General features: G+C 51.3%; 1 protein-coding gene across 1 annotated transcript; it reads left to right on the forward strand.

The window, feature by feature from the left end:
- Positions 1-61: 61 nt before the first annotated feature.
- Positions 62-24,729, forward strand: Abhd17c (abhydrolase domain containing 17C, depalmitoylase). Its single transcript, XM_042672540.1, has 3 exons — positions 62-682; positions 20,034-20,213; positions 23,317-24,729. The coding sequence occupies exons 1-3, from the start codon at positions 93-95 to the stop codon at positions 23,534-23,536; spliced, it is 990 nt and encodes a 329-aa protein (XP_042528474.1). The 5' UTR covers positions 62-92; the 3' UTR covers positions 23,537-24,729.
- The last annotated feature ends 1,548 nt before the right edge of the window (positions 24,730-26,277 follow it).

Consider the following 26,277-nt stretch of genomic DNA (forward strand, 5'->3'; position numbering starts at 1 on the left):
CTCCGCGCCGCCGCCCCGCGCCGCGCGCCCGCCCCGCGCCCCCCCAGCCAGCCGGGCCGCCCCGCCGCCGCCGGCGGGCCCAGGCCGCCCCGATGCCCGAGCCGGGCCCCAGGATGAACGGCTTCTCGCTGGGCGAGCTGTGCTGGCTCTTCTGCTGCCCGCCGTGCCCCAGCCGCATCGCCGCCAAGCTGGCCTTCCTGCCGCCCGAGCCCACCTACGCCGTGCTGGCGCCCGAGCCGCGCGGCCCCGGCGCCCCGGGCCCGGGCCCGGCCTCCGCCGCCGCCGCCGCCCCCGCCGCGGCCCAGCCCGCGCCGCCGCCGCCCGGGGCGCCCGGGCCCGCGCCCGGCGCCTGCAGCCTGCGCCTGAGCGAGCGCGCCGACTGGCAGTACTCGCAGCGCGAGCTGGACGCGGTCGAGGTCTTCTTCTCGCGCACCGCCCGCGACAACCGGCTGGGCTGCATGTTCGTGCGCTGCGCGCCCGCCAGCCGCTACACGCTGCTCTTCTCGCACGGCAACGCCGTGGACCTGGGCCAGATGTGCAGCTTCTACACCGGCCTGGGCTCGCGCATCAACTGCAACATCTTCTCCTACGACTACTCGGGCTACGGCGTCAGCTCGGGCCGGCCCTCGGAGAAGAACTTGTACGCCGACATCGACGCCGCCTGGCAGGCGCTACGCACGCGGTGAGGGCGGGCCGGGGACCGGGGCGGGGGGGGGGGGGGGGGGGGGGGGGGGGGAAGCCCCGGGGCCGGGGGGGAGGAGGGAGGCCCGGGGCCGGGGGGGCGGCCCGGGGGAGGGGGGCCGGGGGGGCGGCCCGGGGGAGGGGGGGCCGGGGGGGGGCGGCCCGGGGGAGGGAGGCCCGGGGCCGGAGGGGGGCGGCCCTGGGGAGGGGACCGGGGGGGGCGGCCTGGGGCCGGGGGGGGGGGGGCGGCCCGGGGGAGGGAGGCCCGGGGCCGGGGGAGGGAGGCCCGGGGCCGGGGGAGGGAGGCCCGGGGCCGGGGGGTGGATGGAGAGGCCGGGGACCGGGAGCCGAGGGGGGGCGGCCTGGAGGCGCGGAGCGGAAGGAGAGGCCGGGCGGGCTGGAGGTGGGGGGGGGGGGAGGGTGGCGGGCGGGCCGCTGGGGCGGGCTGGAGGTCGGGGGTGGCGGGGAGGCGGGCGGGCCGCTGTAGCCGGCGCCGAGCCGGGCCTCTCCGGCACCCCACCCCCCCCGCAGCCTCCGGGGCGCTGCCGGGTCCGGCTGGGCCTTTGGTGGCTCCAGACCCGCCAACGGCCGCCTGGGCTGTCCTGTACCATACGGGGCCGAGGCACACAGCCCGGGCCCCAGGGCCTAGATCCCCAGCCAGGAGTGACCTTGGCCAGACGCGCAGCCCGCCGCGCTCTTTCTCCGCGAAGGCGGGGGGCTCGCCGGGGTGACCTCTAACGGACGCCCGGGCAGGGCTTGCGCCGCCCCGAGGGAGCCAGGGGCTGGGCGGTGGGGCACAGGGGCGGTTGGGGCACGCGGGGCAGTGGGGCGCAGGAGCTGTGGGGCGGTGGGGCGCAGGGGCTGTGGGGCGCAGGGGCGGTGGGGCGGTGGGGCGCAGGAGCTGTGGGGCGGTGGGGCGCAGGAGCTGTGGGGCGCAGGGGCGGTGGGGCGCAGGGGCGGTGGGGCGCAGGGGCGGTGGGGCGCAGGAGCTGTGGGGCGCAGGGGCGGTGGGGCGCAGGGGCGGTGGGGCGCAGGGGCGGTGGGGCGCAGGGGCGGTGGGGCGGTGGGGCGCAGGGGCGGTGGGGAGCAGGGGCGGTGGGGCGCAGGGGCGGTGGGGCGCAGGGGGCGGTGGGGAGCAGGGGCGCAGGGGCGGTGGGGCGCAGGGGCGGTGGGGCCCGTGGGGCAGCTGTGAGTTAGCCGCCGACCCCGCGCCCCATGGAGCCCGCGTCGCCATCAGCACTGGGAACCCGATGACCTTGAGCTAGGTTCGTGGAAAAGTCAGGAAGCCTAGTCTACCCAGGCTTCCACGGCTAGGCGTGGGGGGCGTGGCCCACGGGATAGGCCAGGTACAACCAGGCACACCCGGCAGACCCGAGGCTGGGATTTACCTGAGCTCAGACAGAAGCCTGGTAATGAGCAAGTGGAGTCCCCCGTCTGGCTGGGTTTGCGCCTGCGCTCCAGCTCACGGCCACCACGGGCGCTCTGCCCCTCTTTACATTCTTACACTTGCACTCGGTTCCTCTCTGTCCTCCCGGGAAGTGGCCTGTCCAGGAGGGAAGCGAGTCGTGTGTAGTGACACTTGTCCACGCTGTCCTCGAGTCCTGAGAGGATGGCCCCCTTGGGAAATGGTTTAGGCAGGTAGGGCTGCCCTATGCTGAGATATGGGGTCAGAATCCACAAGTAGCTAAAAGCTCCTGTTGTGGGAAAATGTCTCGCTCCTACACACATACACAAAATCTGTTGGTTGGTAGAATTGCCAGCCTTATTAAAAGTCAGGTTGACATCGGATCTTTTTAAAAGTAGAGCATAAAAAGGCCCAACTTGAGAAGATTGTATAGGAGAATTATGGAAACACTGCCCCTGTGTCAGTGAAAGCCTGAGTCTTCACAGTGCGTTTGCGTCTACCACAAAGGAGGCAGGGCCATTCCCTGTGCGCTTCCTTCAGGTTCGGCGAACTGGCAGGGTAATGCCAAGTGTTGAGTTACCTGGGTATCTACAATTCAATCCTGACTTATTTATAGTTATACCAGAACTCATATCTAACACAGGGTAGAATGTAGTGGCTGAGAAACTTAGAATTTGAAGAAACCTTGCAAATCATCTTGTCCTGTGCTTCTCAAGCTTTCTAGACCTTACAGTAACAACTGTTTTACATCTCTATCAAATACATACTCCTCTAGTGTTAGCCATCTAAAGTCAAAGCCTACAAGACTGTTCCCCGTGGGGAGTTCCCAAGGCAGAATGTGTTACTTCGTTTCTCTTAAAAAACAAGTGTGTGATTGTTAATTGTTCCTTGTGCTTCCCAGTCGCTGCATGGGCACAACTCTGTCCCAGAGTCAGACAACAAGGAAAATCTCACACAGCTGGCCAGGAACAGGTCTCCATTTGGAAGTCTTACCACTGCACCAGACGCATAGGTGTCTGGCTTACTAACTTAAGTGTCATCGCTCCTGCTCCTTCTTGCTGTTTCTTCCAGTGTACCACTTTTGGGAGGGAAGGGGGGAGGTTGCGGGGCTTGAACTCTGGATCTGGGCACTGTCCCTCAGCTCTTCAGCTCAAGGCAAGCGCTCTACCACTTGAGCCACAGCGCCACTTATGGTTTTCTGGTGGCTTATTGGGGATAAGAATTTCACGGACTTTTCCTGCCCAGGCTGGCTTTGAACTGCGATCCCCAGATCTCAGCCTCCTGAGTAGCTGGGATGACAGGGTGAGCCACGGGCGCCCGGCCCCCGGCCTCGGTACATCCAGTGTGGCCATTCTCTCTACGGCACTGTTCATGGAGGGTGGCTTGTTCCACCCCATGTGTCCATTCTGCTGTGGCTGGGTCAGATCCTTCCAGTCCCCGTGCCCTCTAGGTGCAGGGAGGCCTTTCTCTTCCTTGACCTCCTTCTGTGTGAGGTCTTCTCTGGCTCCTGCTGGAAAGACCTGCCCTCCCTGACCCGTCTCTGTCCCTGTGCTTAGGTTATTCCCCTGGAAGACACTTTGGGAACCTTGACCCCTTCCTCCTCTTGAGGAGCCCTTCTGGGCTGAAAATATCAAACTGACATGATACCAGTTGTATTAGGAGACTCCTGGTGTTCCTTTTGTTGTGATTAGATTTGGAATCTCCCCGAGAGCCTTTTGAGTTCAGGGTTCAGCTCATGACCCACTTTGCAGATCAGGAGGGCTCTGAGCTCAGGGTTCGGATGATGAGGATCACTTCCCAGATCAGGAGGGCTCTGAGCTCAGGGTTCGGATGATGAGGATCACTTCCCAGATCACGAGGGTCTGAGATCCTCGGTAGGTGATGAAGTCGTAATTGACTGGGCTGTTGGGAGGCTGTAGAGGTGGTGGAAGGTGGGACCTGGTTAGAGGACTTGGGTCAGAAGAGATATGTTTTTGATGGGTCCATCCTGACTGCATCCTGTCTGTCATGAGGTGAGCAGCTTTCCTCCTCCGCACCCTTCTGCCACCGTGTTCCAGACCTAAAGCAGGAGCCATGGCATAGGCCGCTGAGACCCATCCTCCTCACGCTGTTTTCTCCGTATTTTTCACAGCAGTGGGAAGTGCGTGTACATATCTGTACCTGCAGTCAGTCTCTCTGCTTGAAGCAGCATGGTGTTGCAGTAACTGCTCCAGTCACAGGAGTTTGGTTCCAAAGACCCCACAATCAGTGAAAACCCTCAAAGTGGCAGCCCCAGATTGTTTTCCGTCCCTCCCATATTGTGGTTCTTTGCGGATTTTCACCTCCCATGGGGGGTCTCTGGAATGTAAGTCCCGCCATAGGTGAGGGATCACGATGTATTTCTTAAAAAAAACCTAGGGTACAGTGAAGCCAGATCAAGCAAACTGGCACAGCGAGGGATGACTTGTATTACTGTACTCCTGGCCAGTCAGGGCCTGAGCACTGTGTCTGAGCTTATTTTATTTTTATTTATTTTTTTGGGGGGGTCCAGTCGTGGGGCCTGAACTCTGGGCCTGGGCACTGTCCCTCAGCTCTTCAGCTCAAGGCTAGTGCTCTACCACTTGAGCCACAGCGCCACTTCCGGCTTTTTTCTTTTTGCTTATGTGGTGCTGAGGAATCGAACCCAGGGCCTCAGGCATGCAAGGCAAGTGCTCTACCACTGAGCCACCTTCCCAGCCCCTGAGCTTCTTTTATTTAAGGCTAGCACTCTACCTTGTGAGCCATAGCACTACTTCTGGCTTTCTCTGTGTATGTGGCACTGAGGAATGGAACCCAGGGCTTCATGCATGCTAGGCAAGCACTCTACCACTAAGCCACATTCCCAGCCCAAGACAACTGTATTTAACTTCATCCCCACCAAACTGCAAGTTCCTCAAAGACAGGGTCTCTGTCTCCTCTATTCCCAGCAACTTGGAAAGTGCCTCCAAATAATAAACTCTCATTAAAAGTTTGTTTAGCAACTTGGACATACTAGGTCATTCATCAATAGGTGTGGTGCATTCAGTTTTTCCTAAGTTACAAGATGTCCTAATTTTGCCTCTAGAGTTTATTATGTATGGTATAACCATAGACAAAAAAAAGTTCAGGAAGTGGCGCTGTGGCTCAAGTGGTAGAGCACTAGCCTTGAGCTGAAGAGCTGAGGGACAGAGCCCGGGCCCTGATTTCAGGCCCCATGACCGACAAAAAAAGAAAAAAGAAGAAGAAGCTCAGATATATTGATTTAAGATCTGTTCTACTCTGTATTTGCTGTATAGGTGCTATGATATTGAAGTGCCTGTATCAAGCAAGAGTACTAATACCCTTTGTTCATATTTCTCCTCTGGTTTTATCCATTACATGTCTGCTGGCTCCTGCTTCGTGTCCAGAGCTCAGCCACTAACAGAGGGCTTGAAACAAATACCCTTCAGCTTTCAGACCCTACATGAAAGGATAGAGGCAGGGAAATGCCTCAAGAATAAACCCACAGGGCTGGGAAGGTGGCTCAGTGGTAGAGCGCTTGCCTTGAATGCATGAGGCCCTGGGTTTGATTCCTCAGCACCACATAAGCAGAAAAATCCGGAAGTGGTGCTGTGGCTCAAGTGGTAGAGTACTGGCCTTGAGCTGAAGAGCTGAGGGACAGCGCCCAGACCCAGAGTTCAGGCCCCATGACTGGCAAAAGAAAAAGAATAAACCCACAACCCTTGGTGTATTTAGTGTGCAGGTAAATCTAGAATAAGAGTTTCAGGAGGCAAGAAGGATGACTTACTCTGTGGACAAGGTATGATTATTTAAAAGATTTGGAAAATGATTGACAAGAGTGAAAGCAGTGGTTTAAAGGAGCCATCTAGGAGGAGTGTGGAAGAAGACAGTGTGAGCGAAAGGAAGCACAAAGAGGGCCAGCAGTGGGGACATGTTGCCTACGTGTGCTACACTAATGCGTGCTACACTGATGTGTGCTACACTGATGCGCGCTACACTGATGCGCGCTACACTGATGCGCGCTGCACTGATGCGCGCTACACTGATGCGCGCTACACTGATGCGCGCTACACTGATGCGCGCTACACTGATGCGCGCTACACTGATGTGCGCTACACTGATGCGCGCTACACTGATGCGCGCTACACTGATGCGCGCTACACTGATGCGCGCTACACTGATGCGCGCTACACTGATGCGCGCTACACTGATGCGCGCTACACTGATGCGCGCTACACTGATGCGCTCTACACTGATGCGCGCTACACTGATGCGCGCTACACTGATGTGCATTACACTGATGTGCACTACACTGATGTGCGCTACACTGATGTGTGCTACACTGATGCGTGCTACACTGATGTGCGCTACACTGATGTGCGCTACACTGATGTGCATTACACTAATGTGTGCTACACTGATGTGCGCTACACTGATGTGCGCTACATGAATGTGCGCTACACTGATGTGCGCTACACTGATGTGTGCTACACTGATGTGCGCTACATGAATGTGCGCTACACTGATGTGTGCTACACTGATGCACTTTTGAGTATGTTGTTGCTTACGAGCAGTTGAGGGCATGGATTGGAATCACTCAGGAATATTTCTGGAAAGGGCATGGATTGGAATCACTCAGGAATATTTCTGGAAAGGGTGCCTAATCAGAGCCTGGTGATGTGTCTGGAGGAAGTGAAGTGATGGATCTCTCGGGCCGAGAGTGAGCGTGTTCAGCCTCCTCACACACCCTTCCTGGACTTGAGCACTCCAGACGGGGCACACTGGGCTGTGGCGCAGTGTGAAAATCAAGAATGAAAGCAGGCAGGCAGATAACCCAAGTCGGCAGGGTGTTCTAGCTGAGAAATAAGCACGCAGTCATCTGTGACTTGCGTGGTTGGTGGTGTTTACTGGTGTCATCCGTCGAAGTCACCTTTGGTCCTTGTCTGATAGAGGTGATGAAGCATTTAGAAGCGTAGAGGAGGACATTCAGAAGGAAGATTAGCAAGAGGCTTTTGTGCAAACTACTTAATAGTTTGTTCACTTGCTGGTTAGTTGGAGATAAAACATGCTTCTGCCCAGGCTGGCTTTGAACAATGATCCTCACATGTCAGCTTCTTGAATAGAGAGCTGCAGGAGGAGACAGTCCTGAAAAGGGGCTGTGGGCAGGCGAGCATGTCCAGGGAACGCCATTCTGCTGGCCCTTCTGAGGGGTGGGGGCCTGCTCGCAGTGCCTGAGCTGACACAGTTAGGCACAGCTGGGCAAGACAGACAAGAATTAAGTCGTTGAGCCAGGCCAGGAGAGCGGTGGCGTCGCGGTCCTGTTGTGGCCGTGTGTGGGCACACAGTAGGGGCCTCTCCCCTCTCAGTGCTTCTCCTTCTCTTAGCGAATGGAGGAAGTAGGGGAAAGGTGCGGGGCAGGGAGGGCCAGGCAGGCCTTGAGTCAGAGAGGGGGAGCCGTGGACGGAGCTGGAACTGCCCAGTACGGGTGACTTTGGTGTCTTCCGAGTGAAATGGCTTGAGTTCTTCCTTCACTTAGGAGATTTCCCGCAGGAACTGTTTCCAGCTCTTCAGTCACAGCAACACAGGCAAGGTTGTCCAGGGGAACCTGGGAGCCATGTCCCCTGAGGCTCCGCGTGCACTCTGGTCAGCGGTCTTGTGCTTAAGAGCTGATCTGAGAGCCTGACAGACCCGAGTTTGGGTCCTGCCTGAGCCACTGACTAGTTGCTGTCCTAACCTATCCAGATAAAATAATAATGATAGCGCAACAGCAGTAACACGGGAGCCACAATTACCTCGTGTCTGACACTCAACAACACCTTGCACACAATGAGGCTGCTGTGGAGGACTGCTTCTAGAATTGTCCAGTGCTGGTGCTCAGACAAATAGGTCTCAAGTGTTGGGTGTCGCCTCTGTGTAGAGACACCCGGTCACGGCTAGTGCACTGGGTATGGGTGACTTGGCTTTCCTTGCAGCTGAGGACAGAGGCTCTCTTTGGGTTTGTTACTTGTGGCTTGAAGAGCTGTGAGGAGTGGTGCACGTTATAGCAGCACTGCTGTCTGATAGCACTTCTTCCACCAACGTGTTTAATCCCCAGAGGAGATCTCTACAACCTCACCTGTAATCCAACACCTGCAATTCCTTAGCCAACTCTTGCTCTTGCTTTGTTGACTCCTGGCTTAACCCTTAGGAACGGAGCCAGAACCAGAGAACTCAGTAGGCAGAGTCAGGGATGAAAGATGGGGGACGCCTATCTGCTGTGCCCCTCAGGGTGCTCTAGGGGACTATGCTAACGGGACCGTCCAGCAGAGAGAATCATCTGCCTTTTCTCTGAAGCTGACCAAACCAAATCACTTACTTCCTTTTAAAATATTGAGTATTTCCATAATGCTGTGTACCTCCGACTCATAGTGAGTTTTCGAGACCCTGTTAATGGAGCATTGATAATTTCCACGCTATTGATTCTCTGTAGAGTGTGAAGGGACTGGGGCACCATGGTGAAATCAGACACCTCTTTCCAGGAAGTCTGGATCATTCCGACTCAGGGCTTCACTGTGTCTCAGTGACTTGCTGAATCACGGAGAGGCTCCCACCCAGGATTCCTGGTTCACAGAGCACTGCTTAAGTTTTCAAAGGAAAGAGAGGCTGAGAGAACTAACAGTTCTGATTATAGTTACATTTTCAAGTGGTGAGAGTGAGCTCCGGATAGCTCCTGGGTGGTGGTGGGGGGAGTGTGTTGAGCAAGCCTGTGCTCAGCGCATAGCCACAGAGCAAGTGTCTGGATGTTGGCCAGAGCCTTGTGATGACCGTCAGTGTTCGGGAGAATTCCAGCTTACCCCGAGATGTCGCTAGTGTCCCAGACATAACTAACCCCTACACAATGATAATTAGGTTGACTCAAAGGTTTCTGCCAGAATTAACTTTGTGCGCTAGTTGAGTTCACATGATTTGTTGTATACTGTGGTCATAGTCGCTGTTCAGAGGTGGCCGTGTTTGCCTACCACCACCGTCCTTACGGCTCTCGACTTAAACTCTTTCAGGTTAATATTGTTTCTAAGCATATTTCTTCTTATGTAAGGAGGCTAGATAAAACAAGTAAAAATGAGCATGTCACATGTTAAATCAGATTTTTCTTTGTTTTTTGCACTTTAATGTATCGTCAAGATGCTGTACAGAGATTACAGCAACATGAGTAAGGTAATGGGTGCATTTCCTGTCGAGAATTGTTGCTCCCTCCTTCTCTCCCTCTACCCCCTCCTCCCCCGAAATTAGATTTTTCTACTGAACACTTCAAGAAAGCCCCAGAAAGATAATTAGAAATGTAGTAAGCTGCAAATGAGCTTCAAATGAGGAGCAAGACAGGTGTGCGGAGTGGGTCAGGCCGAGGCCTCTGCCTGCCTCCCCCACTGACAGGGAGCAGAGCTTGCGAAGCACAGGCTCTGCTGACCTGCGACCTCCGGTGTCGCCCTCTGTGCTGGAGGCCTTCTGCCCTTGGTCTCCTCCCCTCTGATCACCTGGCCCATGAGTCTCTGTGCCTGTTTACCCTGTTCCTCCCGGCTTTCCCATAGTTTTCACTCTGTCCTCAGGGCAGGCTTAAAACTACCCGTCGTTTCAGTATCTCTGGAGCCTGAAATCCATAGGATCCCAGTTAGAGGCCAATCTGGGGACAAAAGACTGAGCAACTGTCTCTAAAATAACCAGAAAAGATCAGGGATGGAAGTGTGGCTCAAGTGATAGAACACCAGCTGAGCAAGCAAGCCAAGGGAGCAGGAAGTCCTGAGATCAAACTCTGCTAAAGAACACACACACACACACACAAATCTACACAGTCTGCTTGATGACTGCTTCATCTCACATACCTGCTGCCTTGTTCAGCTGCTTTCTCATTGAAAATGTGTTGAACATTGTCCAGCAAGTGCGAGGCTCCAAGTTCAAGGCCCAGTACCACACATGTGTGCACACACATACATACAATACATACACTTTGGAAATGTGTTGAACATATAAATGAGTGACTCGGTTGGTAGTCTCAGAGTTCACAGACTTTGGAGGAGAATTATCTGGGGAGTCTTATGTTGTAGAGCAGTGTACAGCAGGCGCAAAGCAAGCCCTGGACGAAGAGCTCGTGGTCTGTATTTTAGGGACGCTACCTTTGTGGCCTGTGCTACATTGAGGACTCCACACGGTGCCTCATGGCGTGTGAGTCCTGCAAGGGACCTGCTGCGGTTCTTCACCTCCACCAGTGATAGCCATCGCGAAGCCTGGAGTCCACTTACTGCCATTTCCGTTGCTGGCCTCCTGGCCTGGGCGCGTACTCCTCAGGTGACCATGGAGGTCGCGGGCTCCTTGTCGCTAGCCTTGGTCATCTGGTGCAGTTTCAGTATTCCAGGGTGTGGAGTGCTGAGCAGCCCTGCGTTGTGGTCCCACCCCGGCCTCGCTCTCCTCCTCCTCCTCAGCACCACGCACAGCCCACCCTCTGAGCCACACCTGGTCCTCTCCTACCTGCTGGACTTCTCAGTCGCCCCTCTTGACTTCCCCTTGTTGGATCTGCTTATAACAGATGGGCTTGGTAAGTCAGGCTCTTCCACAGCCAAGCAGACTGATCTTGTGAAGCTGCCATTCCCCAGAACTGATGATGAGCAGTGATGGTAATAATTATGGAAGGGCTAGTTTATCGGAACACGGTAAACGAGATGGCAGGCTGTTGGAGAATAGAGTGGATGTGGGAGTTGCAGGTTAAAAGAGTGGCTAGGGTCTGCTCCATCAGGGAACAGTATCTAGGGCTGGAAGGGACTACCGACAACAAAGGCCCTGGCGTGTGGCTGGCCGGTTCCAAAGCATCAGGGAATCAGAGGGGTTGGAGCAGAAGAGGGATGTGGAGAACAGGACCGGGGACAGGTCAGTACTTCACTTGAGAGATGATAGTGGCTCGGACCAAGTGGTAGTAGTGGTGAGATTTACCCAATTAGTGGGAGGCCAAACAAACCCTGAGCACCAGGCTGAGCCCAGGGCTTCCAGCTGGGTAGCCTGGCTAGACGGACATGTGTCCCTGTTTCTAGCCAGGGGTCTCCATGAGATGGCTGCTGGTTAGACGGTATCCACTGAGTGACTGTGCTAAGCACGCTTCACACACGGCTTCATTTCGGTTGCTTCTAGCACAGCTGTGAAGCACAACTGTGACTGTCCGTCTTGCAGATACGGACACCAGATTCTGGGAAAGGTGAAGGGCTGCCAGCTGTGGGTCTGACCTGGGTCCTGGCACGGAGCCGGTGTTACCGGTCTCCTGAATGTGGTGAGGGCCCACTCACACATGTGTGCATGAAAGTAGAGATTACATACCAGAATTTGTTTCACACCTGTGTGCACCAGAGCATAGAGATTAAGTACCAGAATTCATGTTTTGGTTGTTTTGCTTTGTTTTTGTTTTGCTTTCCATGTTTGTAGGTTCTGTTTCACACACACCACACAGTGTGAATACATGCTCTATTTTTATGAAAATGGATTCATGATTAAAAGTTAGGCCAACTTGCTTGTGATTAATATTATTTTTGGATTTCATTCCTTAGAACTGTAGGATCTGAGCATATTAATAAAATTTTATAAGTTTTAACCTTTCAACAAGTTTGAATGCGTGGTGATTAGCATCAGGTATGATGCTAAATACTAGGTACAGTCTTTTATGACACACTCAGACAAAAGATATGTAATTTGCATTTTAAAAGGTGACTTTGAATTGCCTTGGAGGGACTTTCAGTAGTGAAATTCTGTGCTGTTGTTTGACAGTTCTGAGGATTTGAAATGTCTTCTGAATCTTTGTAAGTCAGTATGTAATAAGAGAAATGCCATCTTTCCTGGTGAGACTCACTTGGATTCCTTTAACACTTGGCTTGAGTGGTCCTGATAAGAAGAAGGTGAGTAGGAATTAATAAACAGAAGCCTGAGTAACCATAGGTGGACCGGGGAATGGAGGCAGACTTCCTGGGTGTGGATCCTGCCGGTGCTGCTTAATCATTGTGCTTCAGTTTCCTCTTTTGTAAAATGGAGACACCAAGCAGTTTATATAACAGCATTGCTATTCGTAGTAGATGAGGGCTTGCAAGGCAATTCTGTGTTTGATAAAAACAAATTTTTAGAAAACCGAGGACAGAGGCAGAGAAATGAGTTTGTAATAGAAGATGTCCTCAGAGCTGTGTTTCTGAATGGATTCAAGATCCACAAGAGGAGCTCTGTGGGAAGGTAGCTCAGCCCAGATGGCTAAGTGGTGATGTCCTCTCCGTATACCCTTTGTTGTATCCATGTTTCCAGTGTTTGCAGCCTCAATTAATTTATTGCTATTCGTCAGTACTTTTGTAGTTTGCTCTCTAATGCTTTTTGTCAGTCTGTAAAAATACAGTTGTCTCCAATTGGACCAGAAATGCAGTCTTTCCATATTTGATTCCATCTTTTACTCCTGTTCTTTAAACAAGGACTAGCTTTCTCTATGAGCTGGATCTGTTTAGATGGGGAGTTGAAATCTTTAAAAATATAGTATGTGCCGGGCACTGGTGGCTCATGCCTGTCATCCTAGCTACTCAGGAGGCTGAGATCTGAGGATCACAGTTCAAAGCCAGCCTGGGCAGGAAAGTCCATGAGACTCTAATCTCCATAAACCACTAGACAATCAGATGTGGCACTGTGGCTCAAGTGGTAGAGCGCTTGCCTTGAGCTGAAGAGCTGAGGGACAGTGCCAGGCCCAGAGTTCAAGCCCCAGGACCAACAAATAAGTAAATAAATAATAAAAATGTAGTATGCAAAAGAGTGAAAACATGCAGTGTGTTTATGGAGCCTCTGTAATGTTAATGTGTCTAGTGGAGGGCTTCCTCTCCCTGGAGATCCTGGGTCAGCCTCCCTGTGGCCTCCTGTCTCCGGAGCTCTGTGGAGACCAGAGAAGTTGGTCCTTACCAGCTCTCAGGAGTGTGGGCTGGGCAACTGATGTGTGTTTGTGACAGGGCCAAGTGAGCTGAGTCCTGGGACCTCCCTGGAAACGTCAGTCCCTCCCAGGTCCTTAGCAGCCAGCAGGCCGGTCCCTCCCAGTTCCTACAAAGTGCAAGCCCCTTGTGTCCTGAAGTGAGGGGCTTTGCAGCAGAGGGCTGAGCCTTGTCCTGAGCATTTGCAGGTCTCTGCAGGATGGGCTGGTGATGGAAGAGGCCATCAATAAAGGAAACCCTAAAACCCCTGAGCCCCCCGCTCACCCCAGGGAAGTGTAGTCTTCCTGAATTATAGCCAGAGATGTGGGGAGACACTGGTCAGGTACACCGAGTCCTGTGAGTGCTTCATGGCTATCACTGGATTTTAGAGTCTAACTTTTCCATTGCTAGGGAAAGGATTAGAGTTCCATGGTCCCTGAAGGACTTATTAGAGTGGGCATAACCTAGTACACCGTAACGCCAGTCTGTGGCATAGACATTTTTACTGGCCTTTCTGTGACTTTAATCGACATGTTTTACCCATCAATATCCCCTCGCCACTGGCCTTTTTTGGGGGAGGAGGGTGGGGTTCAGTTGTAGGGTTTGAACTCAGAGCCTGGGCACTGTCCCTGAGCCTCTTTGTGCTCAAGGCTAGTGCTCTACCACTTGAGCCACAGCAGCACTTCCAGGTTTTGAGTGGTTAATTGGAGATAAGAATCTGACAAGGACTTTTCTGCCTGGGCTGGCTCCGGACCATGATCCTCAGATCTCAGCCTCCTGAGTATCTAGGATGATGGGCGTGAGCCACCAGCACCTGGCAGCATTCCAATACAGAGGCGTTGTTCTGCTGTGGCCTTGATTTGTGAAGGGCGGAGAGAAGTAGTGGGGAGAAAAATCGGTGTCTAGTCATAGAGCTATGACTAGTGAAGGCCAAGATACTAACAGCCATCCTTGTTTTCCTACTCTCAGCTTTTGATAGTTACTTTTAGTTCTTTGTTGGCCACGTTTGTGATGATAAGTTACACACTTCATCTTTATGTTGTTACACGTGTTTTCCACGGTGTCTTAGCTTCTTTTATTCTTCTATTCTCTTTGTTCTTAGTGCCAGCTTGACTTTTACTAGCACAGCATCAAGGCCATGAGTTCATGCTTGCTGGTAACATTTTCATTGGGTTTCTGTCACCAGAATCTATAAAGTTAAAAACGTTAGCCAGTACTGTTACTGTTGGCATGTGTGATATGGTAGAAAGACGTTTCATTTCTGCATGTGATTTCAGGGCCTCTCACATCAGATCTCTGTTTCTAGAACTTTCTTGATGATAGATTCAGATATTCCCAACAGTGGCTTTAAAACTCTATTGTTTATGTCTTATTTTCCTGGACTTTGTCTGCACACCCTCCTTCTCTCTCCCTTCTTTCTTTTCATGCCTACTGAAGCTCTCTACTTTCCCCACTCAGCATTACTTCGGTTATTCACCTATTTATTTTGACGTGGGGTCTGGCTGTGAATGAGTCCAAGGGAGCACCTGGGAGCAGGCCATGCAGTCCACTTCAGTGCCTAGGCCTGCCTGCCTCGAGTTGCTGCTGGCTGGCTGGCTCAGGGGTTGGCGCCCACCAGACTCCTTAGTGTGTGCCACCAATGCGTCTAGACAGCATGGCCTGGCGGGGGTCCGTTCAGAATGGGAAGCCAGGTCAGCACCTGTAGCCAGCTGAGACATCCTTAGCCCGAAGAATGTAGCTCTTCAAACTGCTGATGTGACTGGAAATAGGAGACTATATCTCCTCCAAAGGGCAGCCATTACCACACCAGACAATGTAGGATGCAGATTGTGGATTGAAACATGGACTTGCTGGGCAAAAATCTTAAATTTCAGCCAGGTGCCAGTGAAGTTTGTGAAGCAGAGAAGTTTGTGAGACTCTTATCTCCAATGATTCTTATCTCCAATTAAACATCAAAAAGCCAGAAGTAGAGCTGTGGCTCAAGTGGTAGAACACTAGCCTTAAGCAAGAAAGCCCAGGCCCTGACTTTAAGCCCCAGGTACACACACACACACACACACACACACACACACACACACACACACACACACACACACACACACACACACACACACACACACTGCGTACCTCCGAGCTTTCAGTTTTGCCTGTTTGTATGTGATGCTATTTATGCTGCCTATCTCTGGTTCTTGCATTTACTCTAGAGACCTTGTTATAAATGTACCTATTGTAAGTGGTTATGGTGAAGTGTATGGAATGGAATGTGGTTAGGTGGGTATTTTGAATTATTAATGTCGTAGTACATGATGTTCTTAGTGGTCAGAAACAGCTTCTTGTTTAGGATAAATAAGGATGTAAGATTTGCTTCACTAAGTTTATATACTGCATAGTATTTTAATTAAATTGTAACACTGGAGTTACTCTAGGTCTTATTTTAGGCTGACTTGGAGGAGGAAATGGAAGGCTCTGGGTTAGGCAGTTGTAGCCCACTGTTTGGTGGTCCTGGAGATGGATCTAGCCCAGATAATCCCTTGGCCGAGAGGTGGGGGTGGTGTGCAGTGTGCAGCCGGCCTGTGTAACAGCTGCCTTGAGTGTTCACATATAGAAATCGGAGTGTGTCACTGTTTTATTCAGATGCAAGAGACTGCTGCCTGCGCTCCCACGTGCACACTGGCTGTCTTCTGCGGTGCTCCCGAGAGAGTCCTTTGATCTCCCAAGAAGAGGGAGGGTCACTGTGGTTTAACCAAGGAGTGTTTTCCTCTGGGCGCGTTCTGAAAGTCCAGGCAAGGAGGAGGGCTGGCGGAAGGGTCTTCACGTCAGGAAGTCAGTGTTATGTTTGAATGGGGTTATTTTAAGACCTCAGACTTCCATATGCCTTTCCTTCCTCTGAGGTATGCCAGGAGCAGAATAGTCCCCTAGATTTGTAAAGTGCACTCCACACACACACACACACACACACACACATTTTTTGAGACAAGCTGGTAGTTTTCCTTCTGCCTGAGGCTCCCAAGTAGCTGGAGATGCAGGCAATTTTAATTTTAATGCATACAGCTATAGTTTTAATGCCCTTAGATTTTAGAGATTTTTACAATAACAGCGTTTACTGTTTGTTCCTGCTTTATTTAATATGTATTTTTAACTTCCATAGTAAAATCTCAGACTTCAAGAGAAGTGGAATTTTCTGTTGTTCTAATAAGGAAGTTATTTGTGTAAATGAGATTTAAGAGGAATACTTGCCTTGGTTTTTTCTGTTGTATCCATTTTGAGTGCACGGTTCTGGGCATGGAGCCCCAATCGTTACGTAGCTGCCGCGTCCACTCCCTGTTCCTGCACCGGCGCGGCCACCCTGGCAGCTGCCCCTGCTGCCGTGTGTGGGCAGTGCTCTGGGTGGTGTTGCGTCCAGAGCCAAAGCTGGACCTGTGATGGCCCTCCTTCTGCCCCAATGAACCAGAAGCTAGCTCATAGCCAGTGTCCACGTTCTCAGGGTCTGTGCCCAGCTCCAAACCCTTCCATTCCCTTGCTGGCCTTCTTTCTACACTGAGTTTTCTCCTAGCATGAAAGCTGCCCTCTGCCAGGCCCTTCCTCAGGCCCGGCCAGAGTCTTGCCTCCTCTCGATGCCTTTGCTCTTCCCTTTGGTCTTGTCTGAAGGCGACTCTCAACCCCCTTCTCATCGCTTTGTGTGCCGTACTTTGGTAAACTTACTTATGATGCCTTCTTTCTTAATGTGAATCTATTTCCTTGTTTCCCAAATGTGTGAAACCAAGAGCACCTAGTTCTGCAGCGTTGGAGGGAGTCGGCACTGCGTTCAGCAGGATAGTGGGCTTATGTGGTCTTATAACCACAGTGCAACGCTGGCTGCTCAGCATTTTAAAGCTTCAGAGGTTGTCATCACTTATATTGTTTATCAGTATCCATTTTAACCAAATTACTTCAAATTAGAAAAAAAAGAAACAGGCACAGCCAACACCATCACCTTAAAATTTTTACTTTTCTCAGACAGCACCAATGAAGCAAATACTTTTCAGTGTTGCCTATGTTTTTGCCATTGGAATTAACACCAGGAGAAACCTGTTTCTGAGACTTTGATAAAGCACTAAAAACCTTTCTAACCCTACAATGGTGAATCTTAGGGAACAGTGATGAATGCCTTTCATTCTTCCTCCTGGTCGCAGTATAAAGTGTGTGTGTGTGTGCGCGTGTGCGTGAGTGCATGTGCATGCGTGCATGTGCATGTGTGTGTGCATGCGTATGTGCATGTGTGCGCATGCGTGTGCGCATGCGTGTGTGCGTGTGGGCCCCAGAACGCACAGGACTGGTTGCCCCTCTCCACCCGTGGACCTGGTGGCCTGTTCATGCTCCTGCCCCCATGTCTTCTACATTTCACCTGTGCCTTTATCTTCATCCTGTGTCTTCAGGCATCTCCTAGGATTCTATCTCTGAAATATTTAAAATGTTGACTTCAAAGCCAGCGGAACGGTGCCAAGCATGCTCCTTCGGAAGATAAATGCGAAAACTCAGACAAAGGGGAAGCCAGGGCCCATTCACTCAAACAGGATGTGTGTGTCTCGGAGGCCAGGCTGGGTCATGGATGTAGAAAGAAAAGAAAGCTCACAATGAAAGAAAAACAAACCAGTTTTGTCCCACAAGTGCCCATTCCCACGGGCAGCCCTGCCCTGGCACTCCAGCCTCCTGCCCCAGCTGCCTTCGTGAGTCGAGCCTCCTGCCCAGCCTCCGTCTTGCCTACAGGCTTCTCCTAGATGCACATCTGTCTGTGCTGTGTCCAGCCCGGACTCTAGCCTGTGTGTGTGAAAACACCAACATGTGAGAGCTGAGAGCCAGATGTGCAGTTTTGCCAGGGGCTTGGTGTATACGGCATGGCTTCTCCTGAGGAGAGCTGGGGGTCTTGGGCTTGGTGTATACGGCACGGCTTCTCCTGAGGAGAGCTGGGAGTCTTGGGCTTGGTGTATACGGCATGGCTTCTCCTGAGGAGAGCTGGGAGTCTTGGGCTTGGTGTATACGGCACGGCTTCTCCTGAGGAGAGCTGGGAGTCTTGGGCTTGGTGTATACGGCACGGCTTCTCCTGAGGAGAGCTGGGAGTCTTGGGCTTGGTGTATACAGCATGGCTTCTCCCTGAGGAGAGCTGGGAGTCTTTCTTGGTGCTGGAGTTTGAGATGATGCACTAATGTTCACGTGTTTCCTGTGTGTGATTGTAACCAAACTAGGTCAGACGGGTCCCTCTCCCATCTCCAAGACGCTAACCTTGGAGCGGATTTTGTATCCATTGTAACGATAATGATTGCCGAACTTTATTTTTAATTTGCTCATCAGTAGCCTTTGGCTAGGTTCAGTCTGTTCAAAGCCAGAGATGCCGCCAAGCTGACGGATACTGAGCAGTGAGGGCCTTGTGTGTGCTGAGTCGGTGAAGAGCCAGCCTGCGGGAGCAGGAGGGTCAGGGGAGAAAGGTCAGGCAGACAGGAGGATCAGGGGAGAAAGGTCAGGGGGACAGGAGGGTCAGGGGAGAAAGGTCAGGCAGACAGGAGGGTCCGGGGATAACGTCAGGCAGACAGGAGGGTCAGGGGAGAAAGGTCAGGCGGACAGGAGGGTCGGGGAGAAAGGTCAGGCGGACAGGAGGGTCAGGGGAGAAAGGTCAGGTGGACAGGAGGGTCAGGGGAGAAAGGTCAGGCAGACAGGAGGGTCAGGGGAGAAAGGTCAGGGGGACAGGAGGGTCAGGGGAGAAAGGTCAGGCAGACAGGAGGGTCAGGGGAGAAAGGTCAGGGGGACAGGAGGGTCAGGGGAGAAAGGTCAGGGGGACAGGAGGGTCAGGGGAGAAAGGTCAGGTGGACAGGAGGGTCAGGGGAGAAAGGTCAGGTGGACAGGAGGGTCCGGGGATAACGTCAGGCAGACAGGAGGGTCAGGGGAGAAAGGTCAGGGGGACAGGAGGGTCAGGGGAGAAAGGTCAGGGGGACAGGAGGGTCTGGGGATAATGTCAGGCAGACCAGGTGTAGGCAACTGTAAGCTCCTCAGATTTGCTGAAAAGTTTGGTTTGTTGGTCCCAAGGACCTCGTGTACGATGGAAGTGCAGGGGTGGACTGGGGAGGGCTGGGAGAGGAGCAGAGGTCAGACGGGCACGGTGGGCAGTGGGGAGGGAGGGAGGGCTGTCTCCCCAGGTTCTGCCCTGGGAAGGAAGTAGAAGCTAGTATGGAAGCTGGCAAGCTGTGGAAGTGTGCCATTAGTGTGAGTCAGAGTGATGCGGGGAATTGAAACCAGGTCAGTAGTCAGGAACTAGGACACCTGCTTCCTCGTCCGCCATACTGGGGTACACAGAAGCCACAAGGACACAGAACAGACCGGAAGGCCACTGGAGCAGTCGCAGCCTCATGGAGAGGAATGGAGAAGCAGAAGTAACAGGGACTCCAGAGGCCTCTGGGGTGGGCCCCTGGGCCCCTGTGAGGGAGACCTTTGTTACTGGGCAGACAGGCAGACCCTGATCACCTGGCAGGGGGTGGACCCACACAGCAGGGCTGGTATCTGTAAAGCATCTCAGACACAGAAGTGGCTGGATTTAGTGACCAGAGAAAGGGGAGGGAAGAGTGAAATCGATCCTGACGCTGCGCTCTGTACCCTCATCATGCACGGCATCAGCTGCACACCTTCCTCTCAGAGCCTGGGCCTAGGAATGCGGTCTCTGCACACAGAGGCCTCTCATACAGATAGCATTTGTCTAACAACTAACCGAACGGCCTGAAATACCTGCAGGTGTTCAGCGTGGGAAGAGGCTAAGGGAAATACGACTGTCTCTCAGTATCTACTGTTTCTCAGTAACTTTTTCCGGTGAATTCTATCTTTTATATCATTAGGACTTCACTGAAGAGTTATTAAGCCAAGGTATACACGTTAGATGTGTGATTTTAAGCTAGCATATGTGGGAGCTAGCATATGTGGGAGGAATTATGGGCTTCTTTCTCTCCCTCCACTGGCTAATAGCATACAACCTCTGGTCTCCTCAGGTACGGTGTCAGCCCCGAGAACATCATTCTCTATGGCCAGAGCATTGGGACGGTTCCCACCGTAGACTTGGCCTCGCGGTACGAGTGTGCAGCAGTAATCCTCCACTCCCCTCTCATGTCTGGATTGCGCGTGGCTTTTCCAGACACCAGGAAAACATACTGCTTTGATGCCTTTCCCAGGTAAGCTGGCGTTTGTGCACAGTTGGCCCACGGCACACCGATCCTACGTGTCCCCCGAGCACAGAGACACCAGGCTGTGTGCTAGGGGCCGTGGGTTCGTGAGCTGAGTCCTGCCGACCCGGGGGGAACACCTGAACCACACCACCCAGAAAACAGAAAAGGCGCCCACGTGCACTACAGCGGCTTAGAGTCCAGAATGCATTCGTCCATTCATTCACCTGTATGACTGACCACAATTCATTTGCTCGTATTCACATTGGCAGTGGTCCCAACACTGTAGAAAACAAGCAAGCACACCTCTGACACCTGTGTCAGATGACACAAGGAAAGGTAGCATATGAAGTTGTCTTTGTAAAGGACATCGCGGCAAAGCGGTTTAGGTATAGCTGGCCTCAGAGTGTGAACAGGCGCCTGGCCACCATTTCCAGCTGCTCTTGCACTTCGAGTAGCAGCCCTGGTCTCTGCAGAAATGCTGTGCTGCCAGAGGAATCGTGAGAGGCCTCCGCCAGCGTCTCCTGCCCGCCCGCCCACTGGAGATGACAGATAGCAGCAAGCTGCCCAGTAATAGAAAAGAGAAGACGTACAGGGACCACAAAATCACAAGATCCCACCTTTTTAACCTAAAAGGTGGGAAGTGTTAATAAACAGCATTTGCCCCTGGCCACTTCCCATAGTGCATTGCTGAAGTAGCACAAGTGCCCGGCTGATTTTGCCCCTTACAGACGTATGCAGCTTCCGGGCTGCGTCCACCTGTCCCTTGCCACCTTGCTGCTACTGCCAGGGGAGAAAGGACCACGCGGACCGCGTTCCGCTGCATCAGTTCCGCAGATTGCCCGTCCCACAGGAACCCCATTTCTGTGCAGTCGGTCCCAGGACTCAAGGGGAAATGGCACTGCACACTCTGGCGGGTGTCTAGGAATGCTAAGTAGGCCGGTTTGCATCAGATGTGTCCTTATTTGAGCTGAATTGGTAATGAGAGGCCAGTTTATTGCATGTCTTGGGGAAGCCAGGCCAGGAGTTACCTTGGCAACAAACTGAACCTTTTCTAACTCTTCAATTAGCCAATGCTTTAACATAGAGCCGTGATAACATTACTTCCTAATTCATAATGAACAGCAGCGTAGGCTGCGTTTTTCTGACTTGCCAGGTTTTTGTCGTGCATTTCAGCACTGTTACTTCCTTTATTCCTCAGGCTTAGAGAAGGTAAGTAATTGGATTAATTAAGTTGGGTGACTAAAGACAGTAAAAAGAAACTATTTCTCATATTCAGTACCATAAATTATTAGTATGATAGATTAGAAACCATTAATGTTGCATTGAGTTTGATCATTAACTGAATTTGTTAAATATTTTCTTTCAATGTCCATTGGTACCAAATGGCAGCATGGTCTTATTATTTTCTTATTCTCAAAGGAGATACTTTCTCATTCCTTTTATAATAGTAAAAATAAATTTAAAAGTCCTGACTATTGCTTCACTTATTTTTTATTTTCATTGCACTAGGACCTGACCATGGCATTAAAACTTCAAATACACCCTGCCGCATCCAAGGTCCCCTAAGTTGTGCAGTCCAAGCACAGACGTGACAGTGGAATGATACCTTTTCAGTTTGAAAGGAAGGAGCTGTACATGTAGTCGAAGAGTAGGTCTCCAGACAAGATTGCTAAGCTCCCACGCTCCATCCTCACAGATGGCGTGGCTGATGGGATTTGCCCCAAAGTGGCTGCCATTCATGAGTTGTGCTCACATGTGAGTTGTGTGTCATTGATGCTAGGGATAAAGCGGTCACAATCATCTCTCACTGAGGATTAAATGAGCTTTATGTGTAAGGTACAGAGCACTCTTAGTACACGTTAGCTGTTACCTGTAACAGAGGTTCTCACAAATAGTACCCATTTATCTTCTTTTGTAACTCTGGACTGAGATCAAATATAGAAGGGGAGGTCAATGCTGAGAGGTCTTTGCCTAGAGGAGAGAGCAGAGAGATTTGTTTTTCTTGATTTACTTGTGGGTCAACTGAAGCTCTCCAGCCACTAAACCAACAAGGTTAACCGTCCTTCGCGGTCCTCCTGGGATGTGTCTTCAGAGCCTGGAGCACCACGTTTGAAGATTCCAGACTTTTATCCTCTGAGAGATTTGATTTTTATAAGCAGAAGTAATTGGGAACCCTATTTAAGTATCACAACAAAGACTTCACTTTTATGGAATAGGGTTTGCATCTTGCTAATCAATTTTCTCAAAAAATGAGTTCTCCACATGAGTTCAATAAGACCAGCTTCCCAAAGGGACATTCATTCAGACATGTATAGTGCTAGCTTGTTACTTTCTTAATCCTCTCCCCAAACATAAATATGCCTAAAATATCAGTGGTGGCTTTGTTAGTCTGATATTTTAGGAGTTCTGCCTATAATAATAATAACAAAAACCCCGTAGCTAAATGCTGTGTGGTATTCTTGATTGTATGCTGGGACAGAAAAGGGACATTTGTGTGAAAAAAAATAATGACATCGAAATAAAGTCTCAACTTCTTTGTTTGTACCAAAGTTGGTTTCTTAGTTTTGACAACTATACCAGGGTCATGCTGGATGTTAATGTTGTAGGAAATGGATGAGGACCGAATAGGAGCCCTATATTATCTCTGCATCTCTCCTCTAAATCCAGATCTATTCCAAAATGAAAAGTTGTGTGTCTGTCAGGGAGAAATAACAAAGGCAGGGAAGCTGAGTTAGCGTATGCAGTCACGCGGGTGCTGGTCGCGAGCAGGGTGGCAGGTACACGGACAGTCTCTGTGTATTCTCTTCGTTTTACTGTGAAGCTAAAACTGCTCTTGGGGGAAAAAACAAAACAGAACCTCATACTCCCCGTCTCCTCGTCTCCTCGTTCTTCGCTCGCGTCAGCCTAGTTGTTGTCAGGGGACGTCTGTCCCTTGAGGCTTCCTCTCTTCCCCCCTTCCTCTCCTTTCCCCTCCCTCCTTCTCCCTCTCCTCTTCTTCTTTTTCCCCCGTTTTCTTCCTCTCCTTCCCTCCCTCTCTCCCCCTTCCTCTCTTTTTCCCTCTCTTCCTGGGAACACAACTAAAGCGTCTTTCCCCTTCTCTCCTCTGCAGCATTGACAAGATATCGAAAGTCACCTCTCCCGTGCTGGTCATTCACGGCACCGAGGACGAGGTCATCGACTTCTCCCACGGCCTTGCCATGTACGAGCGCTGTCCTCGAGCCGTGGAGCCCCTGTGGGTGGAAGGCGCTGGCCATAATGACATAGAGCTCTATGCACAGTATCTAGAGAGACTAAAACAATTCATATCTCACGAACTCCCTAACTCCTGAAGACAGCCGCTGCTTTACCTCATTTGCCGTGAACAGAAGCACCCTCCGTGTTATACACGCTTTCACAGGATAGCGGTAACAGCCCAGTCACCATGAAGAAGTGCCAGCCTTCAGGGTGCTCTGCTTGACGTCTTTTGTATCTAGAGTTGTTCTAATTCCCGCCACCCATTAATTGAGCAGTGGTTCCCAGCGTCATTGCCTGCAGAGGAACTGAGAACTAGAGTGGCCTGTGGGACCGTCTTCCAGAGCTGTAGAAAGTGTGTCCCGTTGTTTCTCACCTCGCCATCTTCTCTGATTTATTGACGTAGGACTCGACCCTCCCTCCTCCAGTGTTCCCGGTATTTGACCTCAGTTTTTTCTCAGCCTCGGGGTTCCGGGGTCAGTCCATTTGTGAGCTGTGCTAGTGTAACTGGAAGACTCCTGTGAGGAGTTCCTTATTTGGGTTAACATGCTGTTTTCTTCCCAAACAGATGACTCAAAGAGTAATTTACTGTAACTATCATGAGCAGCCTCCCCAACTGCAACCATATAAATAAAACTGGAATATTCTTACACAAAAGGAACTGGGGGTTTTTTAAGTGTAAATTTATTACTAGCCAACAGAGTTTTAATATTTTGATTGTTGGGTCAGTCTAACAGAGCCTGGCTGACTTTCCTACTGTAAAGCCCTCCTTGTAGGCTTTTTTAAACTACTGTACATATTTGCAATTACATTGTGCATAGATTCTTAATGGGTAGTTTTCTTTTGTCAGGCTACAATGATGAACTACAGATTCCTTGTTTGTAATGTAAATGATTGAATACATTTTGTTAATATGTTTTTATTCCTATGTTTTGCTATTAAAATTTTTATAACATTTCCAAGACAAAAATTCCAAGTTTATGCTTTGAAGAATTTATGTAATTAAAATTTCACTAAACTAATCTGTTTAGGAGTTACTTGGGTTTGACACTGGAATTGCGCCAAATAAGCATCGGAAATGTAAGATTCTTAAAATTGCTACACTGCTTGTGTTGGTTGGGGATTTTGGGGGGAGTCCTTTGGTTTAATTTCTTTTCAAATTTAAAAGCCTTAAATGTACTGTAAACCTCAGATTGTTGTGCACCCGGATTGCGGTTGATTGCCAGTTTGTGTACTGTTGCTTGAATGCAGCACAGTGGTTGGTAATGGAATAAAGGACGCATGGAGCAGAGCGTGGAGGCCTGTGCAGTTCTTCCCTGTGTCTTTCCACCTGATGAGTCCAGTAGGAAGAAAACAGTTTGTCTGGATTTAAGAAGAGGAAATTGGGGTATAGAGATGACACTGTCTCTCAGGTGTATGCTTTTGTTTTGCAAAGACCTTTTTAGGTTTCTTTAGAAAGAAGCCGGGGTATAAAACATACAGCTATAAATATCAGATGGTATCTATGTAGAATATTCAGTGGAGGGACAGTCCTGTTAGCCCTTTGACCACCCGACCCGAGAGAGCTGAGGGATGATAGCTTTCAGCCTCAGACGATGGGGGAATGGAGGGGCTAGATGTCTGCGGGGACGGGGAGAGATGGGCTGCTCCCCTGCCAGGGCTCACAGAGCTCCGAGTGATGGCCGGGGAGACTCACAGCAGCTGGGGCCGGGGTAGCCAGCAGCCAAGTGAGGATCCCAAGATCTGGCTTCCGGTTGCACTGGTGGTGTGTGAGCCTTGCAACACCCACTTCGCCTCCCACAGTTCAGTGAGTTTACTAGTGCCAACCAAGGTACAGCAATGTTGCCAGGAAACCTTGGGCAAGATGACAGGAACTAGGGTGGCAAGGCCGTTCCACTCCACGGATAGCGGCTGGAGCTTTCCCAGACGGGGCTTGCCGCGGGGGCACTGCCTGAGATGCCTGTGGGATGCAGGTACGGCCAGGCTTGTGCTCGCCTCCCTCACTGGGAAGCCACCACACCTGCAGCAGAGCCATCCTGAGTTTACCAATACGTGGAGATGCTCCTCTGTGCTAAGACTTTCTTCCAAGTAAGGAAAATCAAGTGACTACCTGAAACCTTTTCAGAGAGTAGACATGTGTGAAAATAATTGCATAAATATTGGAGGAAGGGCTTGTCAGTAACACTGAAAGCAGGTATTGTGACCATATTTGCATTAGTTCCACCAGTTATCACTCTATAGTTTGCTGAGATTAAGCAGAGCAAGTAATACAAGCTGGGATGGGTTTTTAATCACAGGTTAAAAAACCCTCAAATCCTAATTAAAATCGTTGTTCTCTTGTAGCCTTTGAAAACTGGAGGGCTCAGTAGTTATCACTGCTTCGAAATAGAGAAAGTCTCTTCGCTCTCAGAGAAAGTAGGCACTCTTTAGGAACCGTCCACCTGGAGCACTTCCTCCGGTGTCTGCGCCAGAGAGAGCAGTGGCGGAGTGTGCAGCGCAGACACACACACCACAGTGTTTCCTAGAAAGACGCTCCACTTGCCCACAAATGAAGAAACGCAAATTAATTCTACTATCAAATAATACCCAACCCATTCGGACTGGCAAAAATTCAAAGATCTGACACCACCTTTCCTAGGAGGGGCAGTGAGGGAGGAGAACAGATTCCCAAATGCATCACTGGTGAGAGCGAAAATCAGTGCAAGATGTGAGGGCTTGACAGGATTTATGAAAATGCGCATAACATTTGACTCAGTAACTCTACTCCCAGAACCTATCCAACAGATAGGAATGTGTAAAATGATAGTACCAGGTGAGACATTGCAATCCTATTTGTAAT

The sequence above is a fragment of the Dipodomys spectabilis genome, unplaced genomic scaffold (genome assembly GCF_019054845.1).
Source record: "Dipodomys spectabilis isolate Male_0828 unplaced genomic scaffold, ASM1905484v1 ptg000723l, whole genome shotgun sequence".
Taxonomy (NCBI): Eukaryota; Metazoa; Chordata; class Mammalia; order Rodentia; family Heteromyidae; genus Dipodomys; species Dipodomys spectabilis.

What these genes read in the sequence shown, in the direction of transcription:
- Abhd17c (XM_042672540.1), top strand. Translation starts at nt 93, where the DNA reads ATGCCCGAGCCGGGCCCCAGGATGAACGGCTTCTCGCTGGGCGAGCTG. An exon ending in TGGCAGGCGCTACGCACGCG is followed by an intron (nt 683 to 20,033) that starts GTGAGGGCGGGC and finishes TGGTCTCCTCAG; the next exon opens with GTACGGTGTCAGCCCCGAGA. An exon ending in TGCTTTGATGCCTTTCCCAG is followed by an intron (nt 20,214 to 23,316) that starts GTAAGCTGGCGT and finishes TCTCCTCTGCAG; the next exon opens with CATTGACAAGATATCGAAAG.